Genomic DNA, 18,306 nt, shown 5'->3' on the forward strand with positions numbered 1-18,306 from the left:
CTTTTATTTTTTCTGATATTTGTGCACAATAGCACCACAATCATGGAAGTGGAACATTAGCCACTTTAGTACTACTGTGAAAAGAGGAAACAGACAGGCCACCAACAACATGACATTTCAACCCCCTAACTGTAAGCTTCTTTAACTTATTTGTGTACTTAAAGTGTATATCTTCTTTTATGCCAGTGGCACTGTGTTTTGGCAAAAAATACTAGCGGATAAAAACCATTGTAGATGTATATCTTTTGTTTTATTTCAAAAAAGGGTTTGGAGCCTTGGTGGTTGATACTACAGAGGCAAAAATGGCTTCCTGTTGGATGTCATCTTAGAGGGGCATTTTGTTTGTGTGTGTGTGTGTGTGTGTGTGTGTGTGTGTGTGTGTGTGTGTGTGTGTGTGTGTGTGTGTGTGTGTTCATAGGAGCTGGTTAACTCAGTTCATGTTTTTTGAAAAACACAGTTGTTTGTGACAGCAGTGTCGACCAGCTGGTAAAAACAGGAAGTGATTGTGCAGAAGAGAAACTTTCATCCAGAGCTGCAGACAGACAGCACGAACCCCCCACCCTTGTAACTCTAAACAATTTCTGAACATATCAGTACATAAGCTGCTGCTTTTATTTTTACTCAATTTCAGCTTGTATCAGAAACTAACTTCATGAGGACTCACACTGGAAAGCCCTACGCGTTAGCATTAGTATAATTTGCAGAGCATCTGTTGTTCAACAGCAGGTGTAACCTTTGTAGTTACCTTGTTGGTAAATTCCATAAGTTTCAGTCAATACAGTAACACAAGGAAACTGAGTCATCACAACAATCTGCACTTTGTGTTTTATACTTGTTTTTTTAGAAGAGGTCAAGTATTTCTTAGAGTAACGGGTTTAGTCCGATAGTGAGTACACAGGTATTTATAGGAAAGTGATGTGACTTTCAGCTGTGTGACCTGTTTACTCTTCAGTCTCACCCACAGCTCTGTGGGGGGACAAAGAAGGGGCTTTAGCTTCCTGGAGCGGCACTGTAGACAACCAAAGAGAATAATTTTAAGTTTGAGTAGAGGTTGTGTGGTAGCGGTTTTCTATGTTATCTTCTTTTCTAATGTCTACTGTTGTATTATCTCTGTAATATCCTCTGCCTGTACAGTCTATGGTATAGTCCAAATACTCAGTCCATACAGATTATCACTTGGTTTTGAGACAAGACTTTCCCAAAATAAATTCAAATTTTCCAGATGTCCTGAGAAAGTCTTTTTACTTTTGTAATCAGCTGGTTGAAACTTGGGGTGCACGTTAAAGTATGTAGACAACTTTCAGAAAAATGTATTCACACACACACATTGTCCTACTTATTTTTATTCTACATTAGAGAAGTAAAAAGGTATCCGCTTTTTTTTTTTTAAATCTGGATTTAGACAAACAAGCAAGAAAATAAAGAAGTTGAAGTATGTGTGGGGAAAGGACTGAATTATAACTTTGCCATCATTTATTTTTATCATAACTGTATGATTTTTACTAACAACAAAAGTTCAAATCAAAACGAGGGCACACTTGCTTCATAAGGCCGAGGACCCCAATTATCAAATGAAAGTTTGTTAAGGCTTATTTCCTAATTTTGTAAATACAAACATTTCCACTCATTTCACTGCATACCAATATCAAAACACCAGAGTGCAGTGCATGGTTTTGAATTTGCAAACGTTGTTCCTCATTTCAATTTTTGCATGCACCTCTTCAAAGTGATACTTTTCCTCGTCCTTAACAGCTGGATCAGCGGTGCGTATTATCCCTCATCATCCATTTCTAACTCAGAATTTCCCCGCTTTAGCAACATTATTCATGCCCAACTTTTCACATACCAACATTATGTCAGTGACATCAAACCAGTAAGGAGACCAATATGGTCAAAAAATAACTGAGAGGAAATCTAAAGAGAGGAGGCAGCAGGACATGGACTGCATTTGCTCAAATTTCCAATAGAGGGCACTTAAGAGACTGTTCTGTACTGTGACGGGGACCGACTTGCTGAAACACTGTAAACATTTATTAAAAAAACAAGTGAGTCAAAATGAAACCAGCAAATTTTTCTTACAATCACACAAACCAACAAACCAAACAGCACCAGCAGTTAACCCTTCTTTCTTCTGACCGTCAGTGAAAAAAAGCAAAGACTACACAATCTTTGACTGAACAACCTCTGATCTGTCATGATGCTGACGTGATGATCTCACATAGACGAAATAAGCTTTAAATAAAATTCAAGTGAAGCAGTTTACTTTAATTTAAACAAATAAAGGTTTGAGTCAGCATTGCTACTATCTAAATGTGCCTGCTCCAGAGAAACACATAAGCCAGATCACATAGCAGGTACGAACACACGTCTCTTTTATCTTTTATAACCTTTTTGGATGTGCATGAGAACAATAAATCCCAGAACAGTTCATTAAAAAATCTGTCAAATGATGTATTTTAAATAGCTCATGGGATCATTAATGTGTTTAAGTTACACATATAGTCATCCCAAGATAAAGTATTTTTGGAGTTCCATGTAAATTTTGCTAAAATAATGATCAAAGAAAATTGCACTTACATTATAACAATCTAAAGGTTACATGAAAGTTCTGAGAAAATGGCACACTGAATATAAATTAAACAAAACAATCCACTTAAAATCAAGTGCAATGGGTATGAAACATCCAAATGTCAAATTATAGATCACATTTACACACAAATCAAAACACAGTACGAGATCCAGAGTTTTCCATCTTAACTAAAATTTTCAAAAACATGTACACAAACATCTGTGCTCTTTACTTCCAACAGAACCATCACAAAACCAAACGTTAAAAAATTTAACACACAAACATGAATAATCTGAACAGTTCAAAATCCCCAGCCTTTGAATTCTGACTGAAACCGTTCACAGCTCAGCAAGGAGGAAACTTTTCCTCTGAATCATCATGCAACTATGAAAATGATATCTTTTATCAGAATCATAAGTAGTTTTTAAAATCAATTATTCATTATGAGGTTGTCTTATGATAGATTTCTTGACTATCATTAAGCTGTTCCCTCATTTTGACACTTTAAATGGAAATTCAGAAACTTTATTCTGATGTTAATTTCACTCAATAGTCCCTTTTATTACCTCTGATGATCTGAAGAGTTTTGCCCCTAACAAACGAGCTGTGACCAACATACACGAAACAACGACAGACAGCTTTGTGAAAGAAAACTGTTTTAGTGTGCGATTGTAACAAACTGTCATTACCCAGAGCAGACACAACATGCAGAAAATAACCTCAAATATAATTCAGTGAGAAGTAGTAATGCACCCATCACAATCAGTAGAAGTAAGTTAGACTTGACCGTGTGTGAAGGAGCAGCATTGACTGAACATCACAGAGTAGTTTTCAAAAAGTCAGTGAGCATCAGTGCCAGACTTGAGCCTTTTAATGGATCTGTGCATGCACCTGTGTTCACGTTGGAGCAGTAGTGACATACCAAAGATAGTCCACATCACAACAGTTGAAATAGTCTGAAGCAGTCAAAAAAAAAAAAAACAACTCAGATCTTGATTTCCCTGACAGTTATTTTCATAACTTAAACAGGATCTGGGAATTTTGAGTCCTGAATCAGATCCATTCAAATGATTGAGTTCATTGAATTTTTCAGCTGACATCTTTTCTCTCCCAAAGCCCCAAGCAAACATAAAGGAACCACCAGAATGTTTCCTTGCATTGCTGATTGACCCCAGGTCCACAGACACAACAGGGTCATCAAAAGTCAACAACAGACCCATGCTGTGCAGTCGAATCAGAACTGTAGGCGACCTAGCAACAGTTCATCTCCAGTTGTGGTACATGTAGAGGCTGGCGAAGAACATGTTTGAAGTCAGGCTCACGATCAGAAGGCCCGGCCAGAGAAAACGCTCCATGAAACCTGGGTGTTGTAAAAGAGATGGCATTTAGTCCAGTTGTCATATTTCTACTGAAATGATGAAAGAAAACACCAAAAATCCACTGTTCACACTGAGCTCAAACATTGACAAATGAGCTCCTAAAAAACAGACTTAAAAAAGCAAGATTCACTGGTTTGCTAAAACCTAAATCAGATTGTCTGAAAGGAACAAAGTAGTGCTCCCCTGTCCAAGTTTTGCCTACTGCTGGTGGTAGCATTGTATTTTAAAGCCCTTTTCTTACAGCAGAAACTTGAATGCCTCATCTTGAGTGAATGTCCTGCAACTTAAGATGGAGCAAACTCTGCCTTCTTCAGGAAAGAAAGCCCAAGGAAAGTGCAAACTGAAGGACAGGCTTATGGAGTTTATTTGGGGTGGTCCGAAAGTAGCCCAAATAGAGCCAGGAATCAGAGATCTCACATCCCTTGATTAACCTGGAAATAGCTGTAAAAAGAAGTTCAGATCCAGCAGGATGGCCCCTGAAATTATCTGCAATACTGTTGTCCTTGCAATACAGAAAAAATGGAAAGTCCTGTGGCTACCTCATCTGGCCTATTACGGTAGAAAAACATTAAATATAACAGCAAGGTTTCAAAATTTAAAAATCTTTTTTTTTCTTTTATTTCTTTAATAAACCACATAAAGTGCACTAAATTGATCTTGAAGCACTATAAAACTGGGCAGTCTCAGAGGCACACCAGACACCTTGTGTGCACGGGTTGGTATCTGGTGCACACAGGGACCCATTTTCTTTGTTAATCAAAACAGACACAAACACTTTGGTGATTTTGCAGAGAACTACCTCAGTGATCTCTATGGTCTAACTCCTTTTTTTAGGTAAAATTTGTACCACTCATGTTGGCCTGTACGTGGGAAAATGAGAGACACTGAGTGAGTGACAGCTGCTGTCTACTGCAAAATTGAATTTAAAACCAACAATGGAATAAACCATTAAGAGTTAAATAATTGTTGGAATCATGAAAAATAATCATGTTTTAATACTTCTCTGCAATGTTTCAATAGGGTTGGAAACATCTGTTAAAAGACTTTTAAGAAGTGTATTTTTTAAAATTAAATCAATACTTCTTAATATTTTTCCAATGTGACTTGGTTTTTGATGCCGTTTTAAAAAGATCTAACCCCAGCTATGCAGAGGTAGATAAAACCAGAGCAAATTACTCCAAGTTGGAGACCATTTGGCTTTAACAAGATGAAATGGGACTCTGACAAATGAGCCTGAAACAAGCAAAAAAAAAAAAAAAAAGCCAATGAGGGAAAAACACAAAAGGAAACGGCTGGTTAATGTGTACCCAGCCAAAACCTCAATCCTTTTCACAGTTTTTGCCATTGATTGGAAATGTTGCTTTACTGAGACTTTGTTATTCCTCTTGCAAGGACTGTGTCCTGATTTGTTGGCATGGTTTGTGTGTTAGTACGGTCAAAGTTGTAAGGAAAAACATAAAAGATAAAGCTCCCACCAAAACAACTTTAAAGTATTCATTCTCCTGCAAATAACAAGTGAAAATAGGAAATTCTCCTTTAACTATAACAAAAAAATGTTATAATGTTGTATTTCTCTTTGAGCAAGTTCACATTTATCAGGCATTTAATTAAAAAAGACATTTTTTAGACACATGGTTTTGACTATGAGTTCATTTTTACTGTAGAAGACTGAAGCAGCAAACAAGAAACTTTCTGCTGTGATTTAGGACAGAAAATACAGTAATCTCCCTGACCTGTTTGAACCAGTTTACTCACCTTTCTGATCAGAAGTGCTCTCTGGTGTCTCTGTTGTAGTGCCAACCCCACATACAGAGGACTCTGAGGAGCTGTCTTGCCTTATTTGCTCTTCCACCAAACTACTTACCCAAAACATTGAAGTCATATCTGCAGGAGAAAAAAAGGTTAATTGTGTGGCCACAGATGACCTGTGTAAACATTGAGTTTATACAGTATAACCCCTTCTTTATGCACCACTTTCTTCAGAATTAAAACGCTTTTTATTCATATTTGCCATCGAGCAGTGCCATCCTGAGCGAATGCTCATATTTTGTGGTCTACAACAATAAATGTTTCTGAAACCTGTCTCCTATACCAACTTTAAGCTTGCCTGTCGCTGCTGTTTTTTACCATTTTGTCTTTGGTAGGATGGAGAAGCAGGTGGTGGAGAAGCAGGAGGAGACATTGGCAGGGGCTCTGTTTCTGTGGAGAACAGGCGCAGACTCTGGCCACTGATGTGGAGGCGAGCAGGGCTGATGAGGGGGCGTCCTCGTCTTGCAGAACTTGAACTGGATGTGACTGACCCAGCCACAGATGGAGTTGGGGAGGGGCCTGGTGATGATGGGCGACTCCCTGACTTCAGTGAGAAATAATCTGTGCAGAGAAAGCAGCAACAGATGTCAAACAAGAGCACTGTGATCAGACAATGATTCAATGAGATCAGTCTTTAAATTCATGTGAATGGCCCTCATCTTGAGCTGAGAGGCTGCTGCCTCAAACTACATGGCACGGTAAGGGAAGTTACTGTCAGGACAAACTTATCTTGCACATCCTTAACCACAGGAGAGGTGAACAAAAGCAAGGCCATATGCAAGATTCAGCAAGGCATCACCCAAATATATAAACTTAACACATACATTAAAAAACAGAATCCACTGGGTTTATACACATTTGCAAGTAAGCTACAAACTAGCCTTCTGCATTCCCCAAACTTTGCAAGGCAGCGTATTCATCTTTAAGAGTTGCAAGTTGGAAGTGTTGTCCATATTCTTTTTTTCCCTAATAAATGAGATATTTTCTGCATGCATCATCATCTCTATACCTGACAGAATGGCAAAGCTACAGTACATAAAGTGGCATATCAATATTTGAATGCGCCATGTGGAATAAGCTTATAAATATAATCTCCACAGACAAGAGCAAGATTCAAACCACTAAATGTGGAATTACTGCAACCAGAACAGAAAAATGATCCTTCACAGTCTCGACTAGTTCTTATTGGAAAAAACATGCATGACCACATTGTTGGTGCCAAATTTAAAGTTTATAGAACTTCGTCTCCAATATTTGAGTTAAATTCAGTGTTTTTCCAAAGATTGAGCATCATGGTTAAATGAGTTATGTCTTAGCACCTGTACTTTGAGTATGTGCGCGTGTGTGGCCTCTGACTGTTTGAGTGCTGATAGGTAGCCCTTAAAATGGCTGAGTATTGTTCTTTCAGGGGGTTAGATGGCAGAAAGAAACAGTTTTCCAACCCCTTTTCAGATCATTGAGACTACATTTTCTAGGGATAGACTGATTATCGGGGCAGATATTTGGCGTTTTGAGTCATATCGGTATCTGCCTTTTTTTTAATCCGACGGCCGATATGAAACCAACCATCAAAACTGTGTTGTTTTTGCTCTGATGCTTTTCTGCACAGAATTTCTCCCTGTCAACACTATGGAAGCCCCAGATGGTCAAAACATTTAATATCAGTCAAGTAAAACCAAACAGAAAATTAATTCAACTGCATTATATGCCTGTAAAAGGCAGCACAAACTCAATTTTGTCAAGTTTTATTGAAGTTTTGGAAAACTTTATTTACTATAGAAAACTTTAGCTATTTTTTTATTTAAGTTTTAATTTAACTTTAAAAAACGTGCTGCTAAGCCTGGGGGCTGTTTATTAAACATATGCTTGAAGGCATCTGAATGGAGTTAAGTGTTTGAGTTTGTGTTGTTCAAAATTATTTACACCAATATTTTCACTTTGACGGCAAATTAATATCGGCTTCAAATATCAGTTATCGACCTCCTTGCCTGCTAATAATCAGTATCAGTATTGACCTCGAAAAATCCGTATCGGTCTGTCTCTAGAATTTTCTTTCTGTATTTTTTTGAAAAGACAACGTGGACTTTTTGAAAAATTAAACCTTTCGGATATCTGTGTGTGCTTTATTAAAAGTGTGTAGTTTACACAAAAGCTTATCTCATGTGGTGAAATAAATACTGTTAAGGTAGCCTCAGAATACACAGTTTTGTTCAAGATAGTAAACTTGTCTTTAGAAACTGTTCTAACCCTGTTAAATTTGTATGCAACCAATCAGAAATATACTCAAAAATACACTGAGTGGTGATATGCAGCCATGAGCATTTACTGTTTATATCAGGGTGCAGGCAGTATTACTAGCAAAGTGTTTAGTACCTGAGGAAGGGGAGTCTTGGCACTGAGATGTAGGTCTGCTTCCGCTGAACAGGTAACCAGAATCTAAAAAAGGAAACGTATAAAAGATTTAGACTGGACAACAACAGAACAACAAATGTAATTCAGCACTTTCCTTTAATCAACAGTAGAAACTATTATAAAAATACATATCCAGATTTAAGTATGCAACTCCATGATGTCATGTTTGGTTCAATCTTTAATATTTTGTAACAGGCCTGGTAAAAGGTATAGATAATCTGTTGTATCTATTAGTGCTATTATGCACCCTTGTGGCAGAAAAATGGCAATGCAGCAAGGGATCATTTCAAGCACATTTCCCTGTTTTATAAAAGAGAAAGGACTGAGATCAGCAACTTTTTTGTTCTACAAACAGGCTTTGATTAAAAAACAGTCAATTTATCTCACATGACAAAGAGAAGAGATAAACTTCATAACTGGGAAATGACACAAGGTTGAAGATGCTTATAAGCAATCAACCTGTGCAGTACCTTCATCCTGTTGTATTCTTGGAGTGAACAGTAAAAAGCAAAGGGAGCATTAGCATAAGCCATAGTGTATGTAATAGTTATTAAGAAACACCAATCCTCTTGATATACAAGAGATATAAAAGATATAAAAAAATCCAGACTTGACCTAGTTCCATTCCTAGCTGCAGAAACTAGAAACATCCTATCAATTATAAATCACATCTGTATACAAGGCAATAAATGGCAGGAAGCTTCAACTTGGGCATGAAGCAGAAAGAGGCTGTGGAAATCTACTTAAAATATTTATTCCAGTGTTTGGGAATTATCAAAAAAAATCAATCCCTTAAAGATTTTGCAAAAAGACTAAACTATCCACCAAGGAAATAACTCATTTCAAGCCACAAAGCACAAAAGGTCTGTTCACGTTACCTGTCCTGCTGAGGGGGCGGATGGTGCCCAGGCAGAGGGCTCTGTTGAGGCGGCCGGGCAGAGAGGAAGGCGAAGCCTTGCGCTCACGTGGTGTCTGTTGGCGGTTGATGAGCATGGATATATTGGGAGGCGGGCTGGGGATAAAGGAGTCTGCCTGGCCATTACAGAACAAAGGAGGGTGACCTGCAGAGCTGCCTGGGAGGTACCTGTAACACAAGACAAATGGAACCATCTACAACCTGAAGTCCAAATTTTAACAAAACCACTACAACGCTTAATGACATGAAAAGACAAATCTATACCAATGTCTCCACAAAGAGAGTTACATCATTAATTGTACATTTTAAGTTTATTTTACTCCAAACAGAGAACCGCTCTTTTTTTCTAGAGGTTAATTAAGCACCTAAAGCCGACCTCATGTGAGCACCCTAACAGCCGCTACGACAGCAGTGCCACAGTAACACTGCTGCAGCTGTTGTGTAGCCTGCAGCTGCTTAAAGTTCCTGACAAAAACTAAAGGCCAATGCAACAGTGCACTCCTGTTCGACTCACTCACTTTACACACCATTTAGTAACTCAAATGTAGTTTTATTTTACTGACATCACCAGCTGAGACTTGACTTTAAAACTGTGTGATGAAGATGCAGAGAGAGTTAATGCAAGTGCGGACATTAGTATGTTTTTTAAATCAAACAGAGAAGGCATGTCCTTTCACAAGCTGTTTATTGCATTCCATGTACAGCAAACAATCCTACAAAGTTTGAAAATTGGCACCTGACACTATGAGCAAGGCCCCAATGTCAGCATGGAAAACAGTATGTTTCATCGGGTATGTTGCAGGAAACATTCAGCACGGACGGAATTGTTTTTCAGCTGCTACTAAAAGGTATGAACACTGTTAAGGGTCAGATTGAGTCAAAGGCCATGAGCTTGTATTAAATATTGTGGTAAAAAATCATTGCATATCATAAAAACTACACAGCTTAACACAGCCTTTTATGTACTGTTTTTAAAGCTCAAGTCTTTTAGTGTTTCTGCAACACACTCACACACAGCATTCACAAGAACATATAACACAATCACATTAGATGGCTATACACTGGAAATCCAGGGTAAATCATAGTTCCGAACATTCATGGCTGCATCATCTATAAGGTAACATTAAAGCGGTCATTGTTCGACTCTAATATGTGCTTGTGGCCTTGGTGTAGTTTCATATGGCAGCTAAAATGTAAAATGAACACACCCGTTTGCATGTAGTGTCTTAAGAGCTAAATGCTTCACACAAATGAGAAGTTAATATCAAAGAGCTTATCAGGTAGATACAATAAATCTATAAAAACTACAAAACTGCCACACACACACAGACTAGACATTGACATAAACATGCTAGCAAACTATTAGCCAGGCGTAGGCAGAAATATGCATTTCATGATGTACCTTACAACAGCAAATAGTTTAAAATACACACTGAAAACTTTCTACTTCCAAGGGGAGACTATGCACATAATAATGTGCTGGCTTGCAAGAGCTTCGGCACAAGTAAAACATAAAAAGGCATCATGTACTGTACTTTTTCACTACAAGAACTCATTCACTCATTGGTAAAAAATTGATAATAAAAAAGAGGACCCCAATTTGGATGAAATGAAAGCTCTGTCAAATGTTTTGAAAGCTTTCTGTCACGTGATGTGGGTCATTAGACAAAAAAGAAGTGAATGCAGGTCCTTTCCTCTATCTGCAGCTAAAGACTACAAGAGCCATCCACTTGTGTTCAGAACATCCAGTTATTACTTAGTAAAAATGTAGATATGTTAAAACAATGGCTGTAAAGCTTTGATATGTCCTTTCAAAAGAAGATCTTAATTCACTTCTAATTTACTTGTAAGGTTATACGTAGTACATGTATCCCTAACAGCTAAGGAAATTAATCTTCAGTGTCTTGTATTCAACATTATTTAGTTAGAGAAGAAGAACTGAGCATTCAAAGCTCTGGGCTTATCACACAGCACTTAGGTGCTGATTTGACAAAATAACACCATCTTTAGGACATCACAACATGCAAAACACAACCCACAATCACAGTACCCTCAATACAATTCACAGTACACTCAGAAATTAGTTTCTAACTAAAACTAATCAGTCAACGGAAGCAACTACATGAGAACTGTTGTGTTAGTGTGCAAAGTGTTTTCTTCTACCAGTGGGTTTAAAAGATCTACATACAAGAAACCTGGTAAAAGAAAGCTCAGTGTCACTGAAGAAATTCAAGAGGAGCAATAAGTGAGTGGTAGGAAATCTGATTTTGTAGTGGTGGGTGGTATAATAGCATTTTCATATTTATAGACAGTAGTAAACTTCTGTTTGAACTGAATCTGGAAAGTTAAACCTTTTGGTTGAAAATTGCACTGTTTACAATCAAGTTTCTAACACTAATGAGTCTTGCAGCGGCACAACTCTAGTAAAAACTATGCAACACTTTTCCTGCAATGACCATTTTCATCTCGAGACTGGAAAACTTCATAGTAGTTACGTGTTGATGCACTGATACAACAAGGCCGCCAGAAATCAGAAAGTTACTCCAACCTAATTCTAAAACAAACTAAAAATATGCTGCATCAACAACAACAGGAAACATTTAAAGAACCAGCTTTTGGCCAGGTAGGAAATCACAGTTTGAGTAAGGGCGACAAAAAAGTTCTGAAGGCATGTCTTGTTTGCCTAATTGGCACACGTCACTTCAAGGCAGCATAATAGAATAGATTTATAACAGATATGATACTGAAAGCTAGTGTCCATTCATCAGGATTTAAAACATATGTACACAGAAGGTAAATGGGTAAAACAATAGCTTTGGACTCACTTAAAAATGCACCTCACGTAGAAAACCTTCCTGCCCTGATAGCTGACCAGTTGCTTCAAGGATATGCAGTACAGATATCTGCTACAAATAAAGACTGATGATGGGCACCTTTTGATAATACGTTAGGCATTTTTGGAAGATAAGAGTTAAAAATTACATTGTGAAAATGGCCCCAAGCCTTTTCACAAATTAGTATTTCATGCAGTGAGTGGCTACAAAACTGTGGTAATAAATAAGTACATTCAGAATAATCTAGGCTAATACAGTGTCAAATAAAAAATTCTGTATTCAGGGTGGTGTTTGGATGTTAAACTAGCATCACATCCTCACCCAGGGTCAGTCCATCACACATTTGTTAGGGTACGGTGTGTAATATGTCAAAGATTAAAGGATAGGGTCATTTGGGAGAAACTATGGCAAAATCTCCAAAAACAACGCACTATGAACAATTGCTAATATTTTTTTTAGGTTGTCTGGCAAGAATCTTTAGAATTGCTTTATATGCTGTCTACCCTCCGCGTTTTAACACACTATGCAAAAATAGAGCACACGCATTAGTGCTTCATAGTAGTATTTGAGTATAAATAGATTATGTTTACCATTAATACCGTTAAGATAACCTCACAGTCATTATCCCACAGTGGTGACAGGAGGACTCTTAGTATCCTGATCAAATAGAAACGTGTATTTACGTGAAGTGATTTTATCTGATTCTAATGAATGAAATATCTAACAGACTCCTCTCCTAATTGCACATATAAAACACAACATGAACATTACTGCTCAGATTCTGACCTTCCATATCTTGCTTTTCTTGGACCCAGTGGTTTTCGAGTCGCCACTGCAGCAGCAAAACTGACGAGGCAACTGAGGGAAATGATACTGAGCTTTGCCGTATCCATCCAGCTTATGGCATCGGTCACATAACTCTCAGCCATGTAGAGGAGCAGCATGAGGAACCAGAGGACCGAGGCTGTAGCATCGATTCTCCTCAGTCTGGAAACAGAAGCAAACAATCTTATAGAACTACTCTACATCAATTTTAACTTTTTGGGGGTGCTCACCACTACAGAAACAGTAGTTTCCTACCTTTCGGGTCCAGCTAAGAAGATAGCAGTCAGACAAGTCAACAGGCCAACAGAGACAACAGCCAACTGGTTGTCCCTCCCGTGCTGCCAAACAAGCTTGGCACTTTCAGTGGTACAGTTTGGGAGGAACGCCTTCAGACTCTGCCACACGGGTACACCTTCACCCGTTTCCTTGTTGGGGATGGACTTGTTGGAGGGTGTGGGCTTTGGGGGAATTACCCCACCACTTAATGTCAGTGGGTCCACAGGGGACGCTGGCTGGTCAGTGAGTGGGTAAAGACAAGAAGCCAGTAGGAAAGCACATATAAGGAAGGTGAGGGCCCGAAGCAGTATGACCCCAAGGGGAGAGGATGCAGAATGGGGGCTCTGTAGAGAAAAACATGTTGCATTGTGAATCCTACGATGTTCAGAATTTAAAACCCCTTACATCTACAACCAAATAAGTATATGAAAAAGGAATGACAATCAATGAAACCAAAAAAACTGAATTCAAAAAACACTCAATTTTCAATATGGAAATGATACCCTTCCTAAGAACATAACCTTTAATTTGTTGGGCTTATGAAATAGAAAACTTAACCAAGCTCGACAGCAGTGGAGCTGCTTAACTAGGGCTATAAATCTTTCTGAGCACAGGTGGTGTTTATCCCACGCTGGTCTGCTGAGGTCGAGTTAGGCATTACAAACCAAGATCACGGTAAAACCAGCAACAAGAATAAAGAGTGAATTATAATAGGAAACTCAATGAAAAAGAGAGTAAAATGCTTAAATAATAACTACAGGCTAATAAGCATTTTGCAATTCTGATGAACTTTAAACTGACTCTTTAATAAATAGACAGGGACAGGTGGAATCATAAACAGTACACTAGATTCACTGCTATCACAGATGGATTTGACCCTATCATATGTGTGATCAGGTGGTCTCTGAGGTTGCCTTTGCTATTCAAATTTATCAATCCAGGGATTGTAGCAGATAAGACTGGAATATTCAACTCGGCTGTGAGATAATTAGGAAAATCGCGTAACAGCGATCAAGAAGTTTTAGTGGAAACTTCATACAAAAATAAAATAAGCCTTGTTACTTTTTAAACCCCTCACTTAGGATTGATTCATGAAGTTAAGAAAATCAATGCCTGTATAAAAAAAGTGTACATTTGATGGATGGATATGGAAACAACTGGCATATGCTGCAACACAATTTCTGCCTGCATGCTGTTATGGAAAAGATGATATTCCTCCAGTTTGCCAGTTGTCTTTAGCTATAAGCTGGGAAAACACTGACCTTGACGAAGCCATTGACTAAATCTCTGGTGCGTCTGAGCTGGTGGCTGAGGAGCCCAGTACGGAGTTGCCGGTTCTGGTATTTTATGTAATACTCTACTGCTGTCTGACAAGGCCTGCATAACTTGTAGGTCTGCTCCAGGTGGTGCTTGTAGGCATCGATCTCCTCATCATAGTTCTCCTACAAAAGAACACAGACAGGACACTGTGATTAGTGATGCCAGAGATGTTAGTGTAAAGACGGCCTTAGAGTGAACGGACACGGATTCTTCACACACCTCATCTCTTGGGATAAATGAGGCCAACTGCTTGATCTTTACTGACTGGTTGTTATTGCACTTCCTGCACAGTAGCATCTGACAGTTGACCCACTGCTGTGTCTTGTGTGCAACAGATGAGGGAAGGCTGCCACAAACTCCATGGTTCAGATGCTCATTGTATTGTGCTGGGATAGGTTTGTTGTAATCCCCATTCTAAAACACATAACAAGATATTTTAGTTAACACACATCAGAAAGCACATACTATTGACAACGGTTTGATAAGTTTATTAGCATGCCTTGATAGTAAATGAAAGGTGTAGTATACTTACACTCTGAAAGCCATTGTACTGGTCACAGTTGGGACAGTCCCAACAGTTCCTGTTGCCATAGGGCACCACTGTGTTCTCATTGCAGAACCAACAGTTCACATTTGCATGAATCGGCTTCTTTCTGTAAATAAAAGTACGATTAATATGACATACAGATCGATAGTGTCCACCAAATCTAAAAATGCACTTCTGAAATAGCGTTTAATGTGTCCTGTGGAATTCAGGTCACATGGGTCGCATAGATAGTGTCAGAAGCAACCCTTACTGCATATATATTCTTCACTGAGAACCTAAATACAGAATATCGAGGAAAAGAAGCAGTCATGACGCTCAAAAGTTATGGTGAAGTAGTGCATCGATTCAAGCAATCGCCTTAAGTTGTAGAAGTCTTGTCGTTTATAAATATATTTTATAAAATGGCTTCAGTGAACAGGTTATTTACGTTTATTATTATAGCGAAGACTATAACTCATTTACTGCAAAAACTAAGTTTAGCTGAAGTGAGTTTGCACCATAGCTAGCAAAGTTAAGGTTAGCGCTCGTGCTAGCACTCGCTGTAAAATTACATTAGTCTCTAGAGAAACGTCCAGTATTTATACACTGTGGACGACAACGCTATTTCTTCAATGATAAAGTGTTGAACCATCTTCACAGACTCCGAACTCCACGTGTTTACTATAATTGTCAGCTGGGAAATACAGCCAAAACAAACAGCGCTGTGCAGAACCGTAGAGTTACCTGGTGGCAATTTTGTAGATCAGCGCTCCTCCGGTGATAAACGCCGTAACTCCCATTCCAGTGTAGATCAATGTTGGATATCCCAACAATAGTTGAATAAATGCCTCCATTTTCAGAGAAAGTGGGAGCAGGTAAGCTAAAACGACGTGAGTAACATAAGACACGCGCTAGTGCGAAAAACCGCTAAACAATGCACGCGGCAAACGATCTCATCTTATCCACGCCCATCCAAAGGAAACGGAAAATGCGTCATAGGCATGGACGCGTTCCGATACTGTTTCACCAAACTTGATTGAAGCCTGCACCCTAATGTTTCCTAAATGAATATAAAATTAATCATATATTTCCAAAATTTTAGACAATATTGTATTTTTAGAAGCATCAATTTTCAATACAGAAAAATAAATATAAGTCATATTTCATTTTGAGCTACGTTAACTGTTTCGGACGTAAAGCACTATATTGTTGGAATGCGGCAACACACTATCGCAACACATTTCCCTCGCAAACAACTAATGATGTTTTATACAGTCTATGCTAATGATAGCATGAAGATAGGTTAATGATAAATCCGACTCTGCCATTAAAGTGTTTGCCTTCCAAGGTTCTGAAACATGTTTTAATTATTTTATAAATAACGTTATGCCAAATCGATAATCAACGTAAGGTGCTTTATGTCTGGTGGACAGTAGTAAAACATAGATTAAAGTGTTACAGCTGAATTAAAATGTGTGGCCGTTAAAGAAACATAACCTTGAAAATTCATTCAAATTCTTACAGTAACTCAAAGTACAAAATCTACACAAGATTTTGATGCAAAAATAACATTTTATTGGAACAAACATGGTGTAGCACAAGTACACCGCGTAAACATTCAGAATCCAGTAAGAAAACTTTTCAGTGCTTCAGTGTGGCAACGGCTCGCTTTAACCAGTCTAGATACATTTGAAAAAATAAATAAATAAAACATTATCAAATGATATACATATTTTTTTAGAATAGTGCAAAAGAAGAATGAAACAGAAAATCATCCAAACGGTCAAGAGGTTGGAGAATGACCAAAACATAAAATAATGGAAAAAAGGCATTTGCTTCGCTTCAAATTTGATTAAAACTGTTTCAACTTGATCCATCCAATTTATTAAGCAACTAATGAATAGACACAAACTGCTATTCAAATTTGTAATATTTTTTTAAAGAGTGTCACACCAACTTTTACAGCATGTAACGGTCAAAACGAGTAGGCCTAAGGCACATTTATCAAACATTCATAGTCTCATTATCCTTAAAAAATAATATGACATCTGAACTGAAATGGTGAAACAATTAACTTCTGAGTCTGTGACTTGTTGTCAGCGGTAGACAAACTCCAAACCTTACTGGAAAAATGACTGAGGAACCTCGGGGTGTCTTCCATAGGTGAGCTGTTGGTAGTTGCATGCCAAAGACATGATGCTCCCCTCTGGGCTCATTGGCGGAGTCACTCCGCCGTAGGGGCTTACGTTGTGGGGAACCAGGTGGTAGGCACCGTAAGTAGGATGGTGGAAACGGGGCGGACAGTATGGGCTGGTGGGTGACACGCTGCGGGGATGCGGTGGTTGGTATCCTGTGGCCTGAGAGCCCGGCCTGCACAGGCTCCAGGAGCCGTTAAAGAACGGCTCCAAGTGAAGAGGACTGGCCAACTCGGCGGGATTCCCGGTGATGTAGGGCACGCTTGGTGGTCCATAGGGTCTCCTCACCCTCCTTCGTCGCCGGTAGTTCCCTTTCTCAAACATGTCCTCGAATGCGGGATCCAACATCCAAAAGTTTCCTTTCTTGTCCCCTCCACTCTCTCGGGGAACTTTGACGAAGCACTCATTCAGAGACAGATTATGCCTTATGCTATTTTGCCAACCTTTTTTGTTCTTCTCATAGTAGGGGAAATGAGTCGTGATAAAGTCGTATATTCCTCCCAGGGTCTGCCTCTTGTCGTGGCTTTTGTTTATTGCCATCGCGATGAGAGCAACGTATGAATACGGAGGTTTCTCAAGCCGGCTGGACGCTGCATCTGGCTCAGGTGGAGGGGGGATGACCACTTCCTGATCGTTGGATGGTTTTTTTCTTTCGCTCATCTTTGCGCTGGTTACCCACGGCTCGGTGTATCCTGCTGGGACTAAAGCTGCAGTCTGCTGCTTAGCAAGGCAGTGCTGTGATTGTGTCTGCAGGTGCACTCACTCCTCCCACAGGTGCAGAGCGCGAGGCGGACATCGCCTTTCATCCAGGATTGTCTCTACCGTGTGAAACTGTGTCTGTTTAGGTTTGGAAAGGTCACGAGGTTAACATTTTAAAACATTCCCACGCTGGAGCATGGAGATCAAAGACCAAATACTTTATTTCGATAAATACATTTCTTTGATAGGAATACAGTTAGTATCGTATAAAAGTTTTTAAAGGTCAAGTGCCACAGGTCACAATGAATTCAAAGCATCACACTCTTTGAAGTTGGAGTTTTGTTTAGATTGCATTGTAAATAAAATATATTTGACTAAGAATTTTAACTTTCAACCAACTAGTGGGGACACAACTAAAAAACATTCATATGTATTTTTTTAACAACTGAGTATGTGTTCTCTATCTGACACAACTCTTGTGTCCAACTGGCTCTTTACCAACTGTCATTTATATTAAAACAGGTGTGTGAATTTAAAATTAAGTGT

The 18,306-nt window shown here is 38.8% G+C and overlaps 2 protein-coding genes across 2 annotated transcripts; both read right to left on the bottom strand.

The window, feature by feature from the left end:
* Positions 1-1,425: 1,425 nt before the first annotated feature.
* tmem201 (transmembrane protein 201) lies at positions 1,426-15,838 on the bottom strand. The gene is made up of 11 exons (XM_074681547.1): positions 15,611-15,838; positions 14,873-14,993; positions 14,560-14,754; positions 14,283-14,462; positions 13,000-13,364; positions 12,706-12,906; positions 9,048-9,253; positions 8,131-8,193; positions 6,076-6,318; positions 5,704-5,832; positions 1,426-3,929 (listed from the first exon to the last, which is right to left on the bottom strand). Exons 1-11 carry the CDS (start codon positions 15,718-15,720, stop codon positions 3,832-3,834), a joined length of 1,911 nt encoding a protein of 636 aa, XP_074537648.1. The 5' UTR covers positions 15,721-15,838; the 3' UTR covers positions 1,426-3,831.
* Positions 15,839-16,986: 1,148 nt separating this feature from the next.
* Positions 16,987-17,747, bottom strand: foxl2l (forkhead box L2-like). The gene has a single exon (XM_074682083.1). The coding sequence runs from the start codon at positions 17,719-17,721 to the stop codon at positions 16,987-16,989; it is 735 nt and encodes a 244-aa protein (XP_074538184.1). The 5' UTR covers positions 17,722-17,747.
* Between the last annotated feature and the right edge of the window lie 559 nt (positions 17,748-18,306).

The sequence above is a fragment of the Halichoeres trimaculatus genome, unplaced genomic scaffold, assembly GCF_033239565.1.
Source record: "Halichoeres trimaculatus isolate MK-OKI-2021-1 unplaced genomic scaffold, fHalTri1.1 fHalTri1_scaffold_11, whole genome shotgun sequence".
Taxonomy (NCBI): Eukaryota; Metazoa; Chordata; class Actinopteri; order Labriformes; family Labridae; genus Halichoeres; species Halichoeres trimaculatus.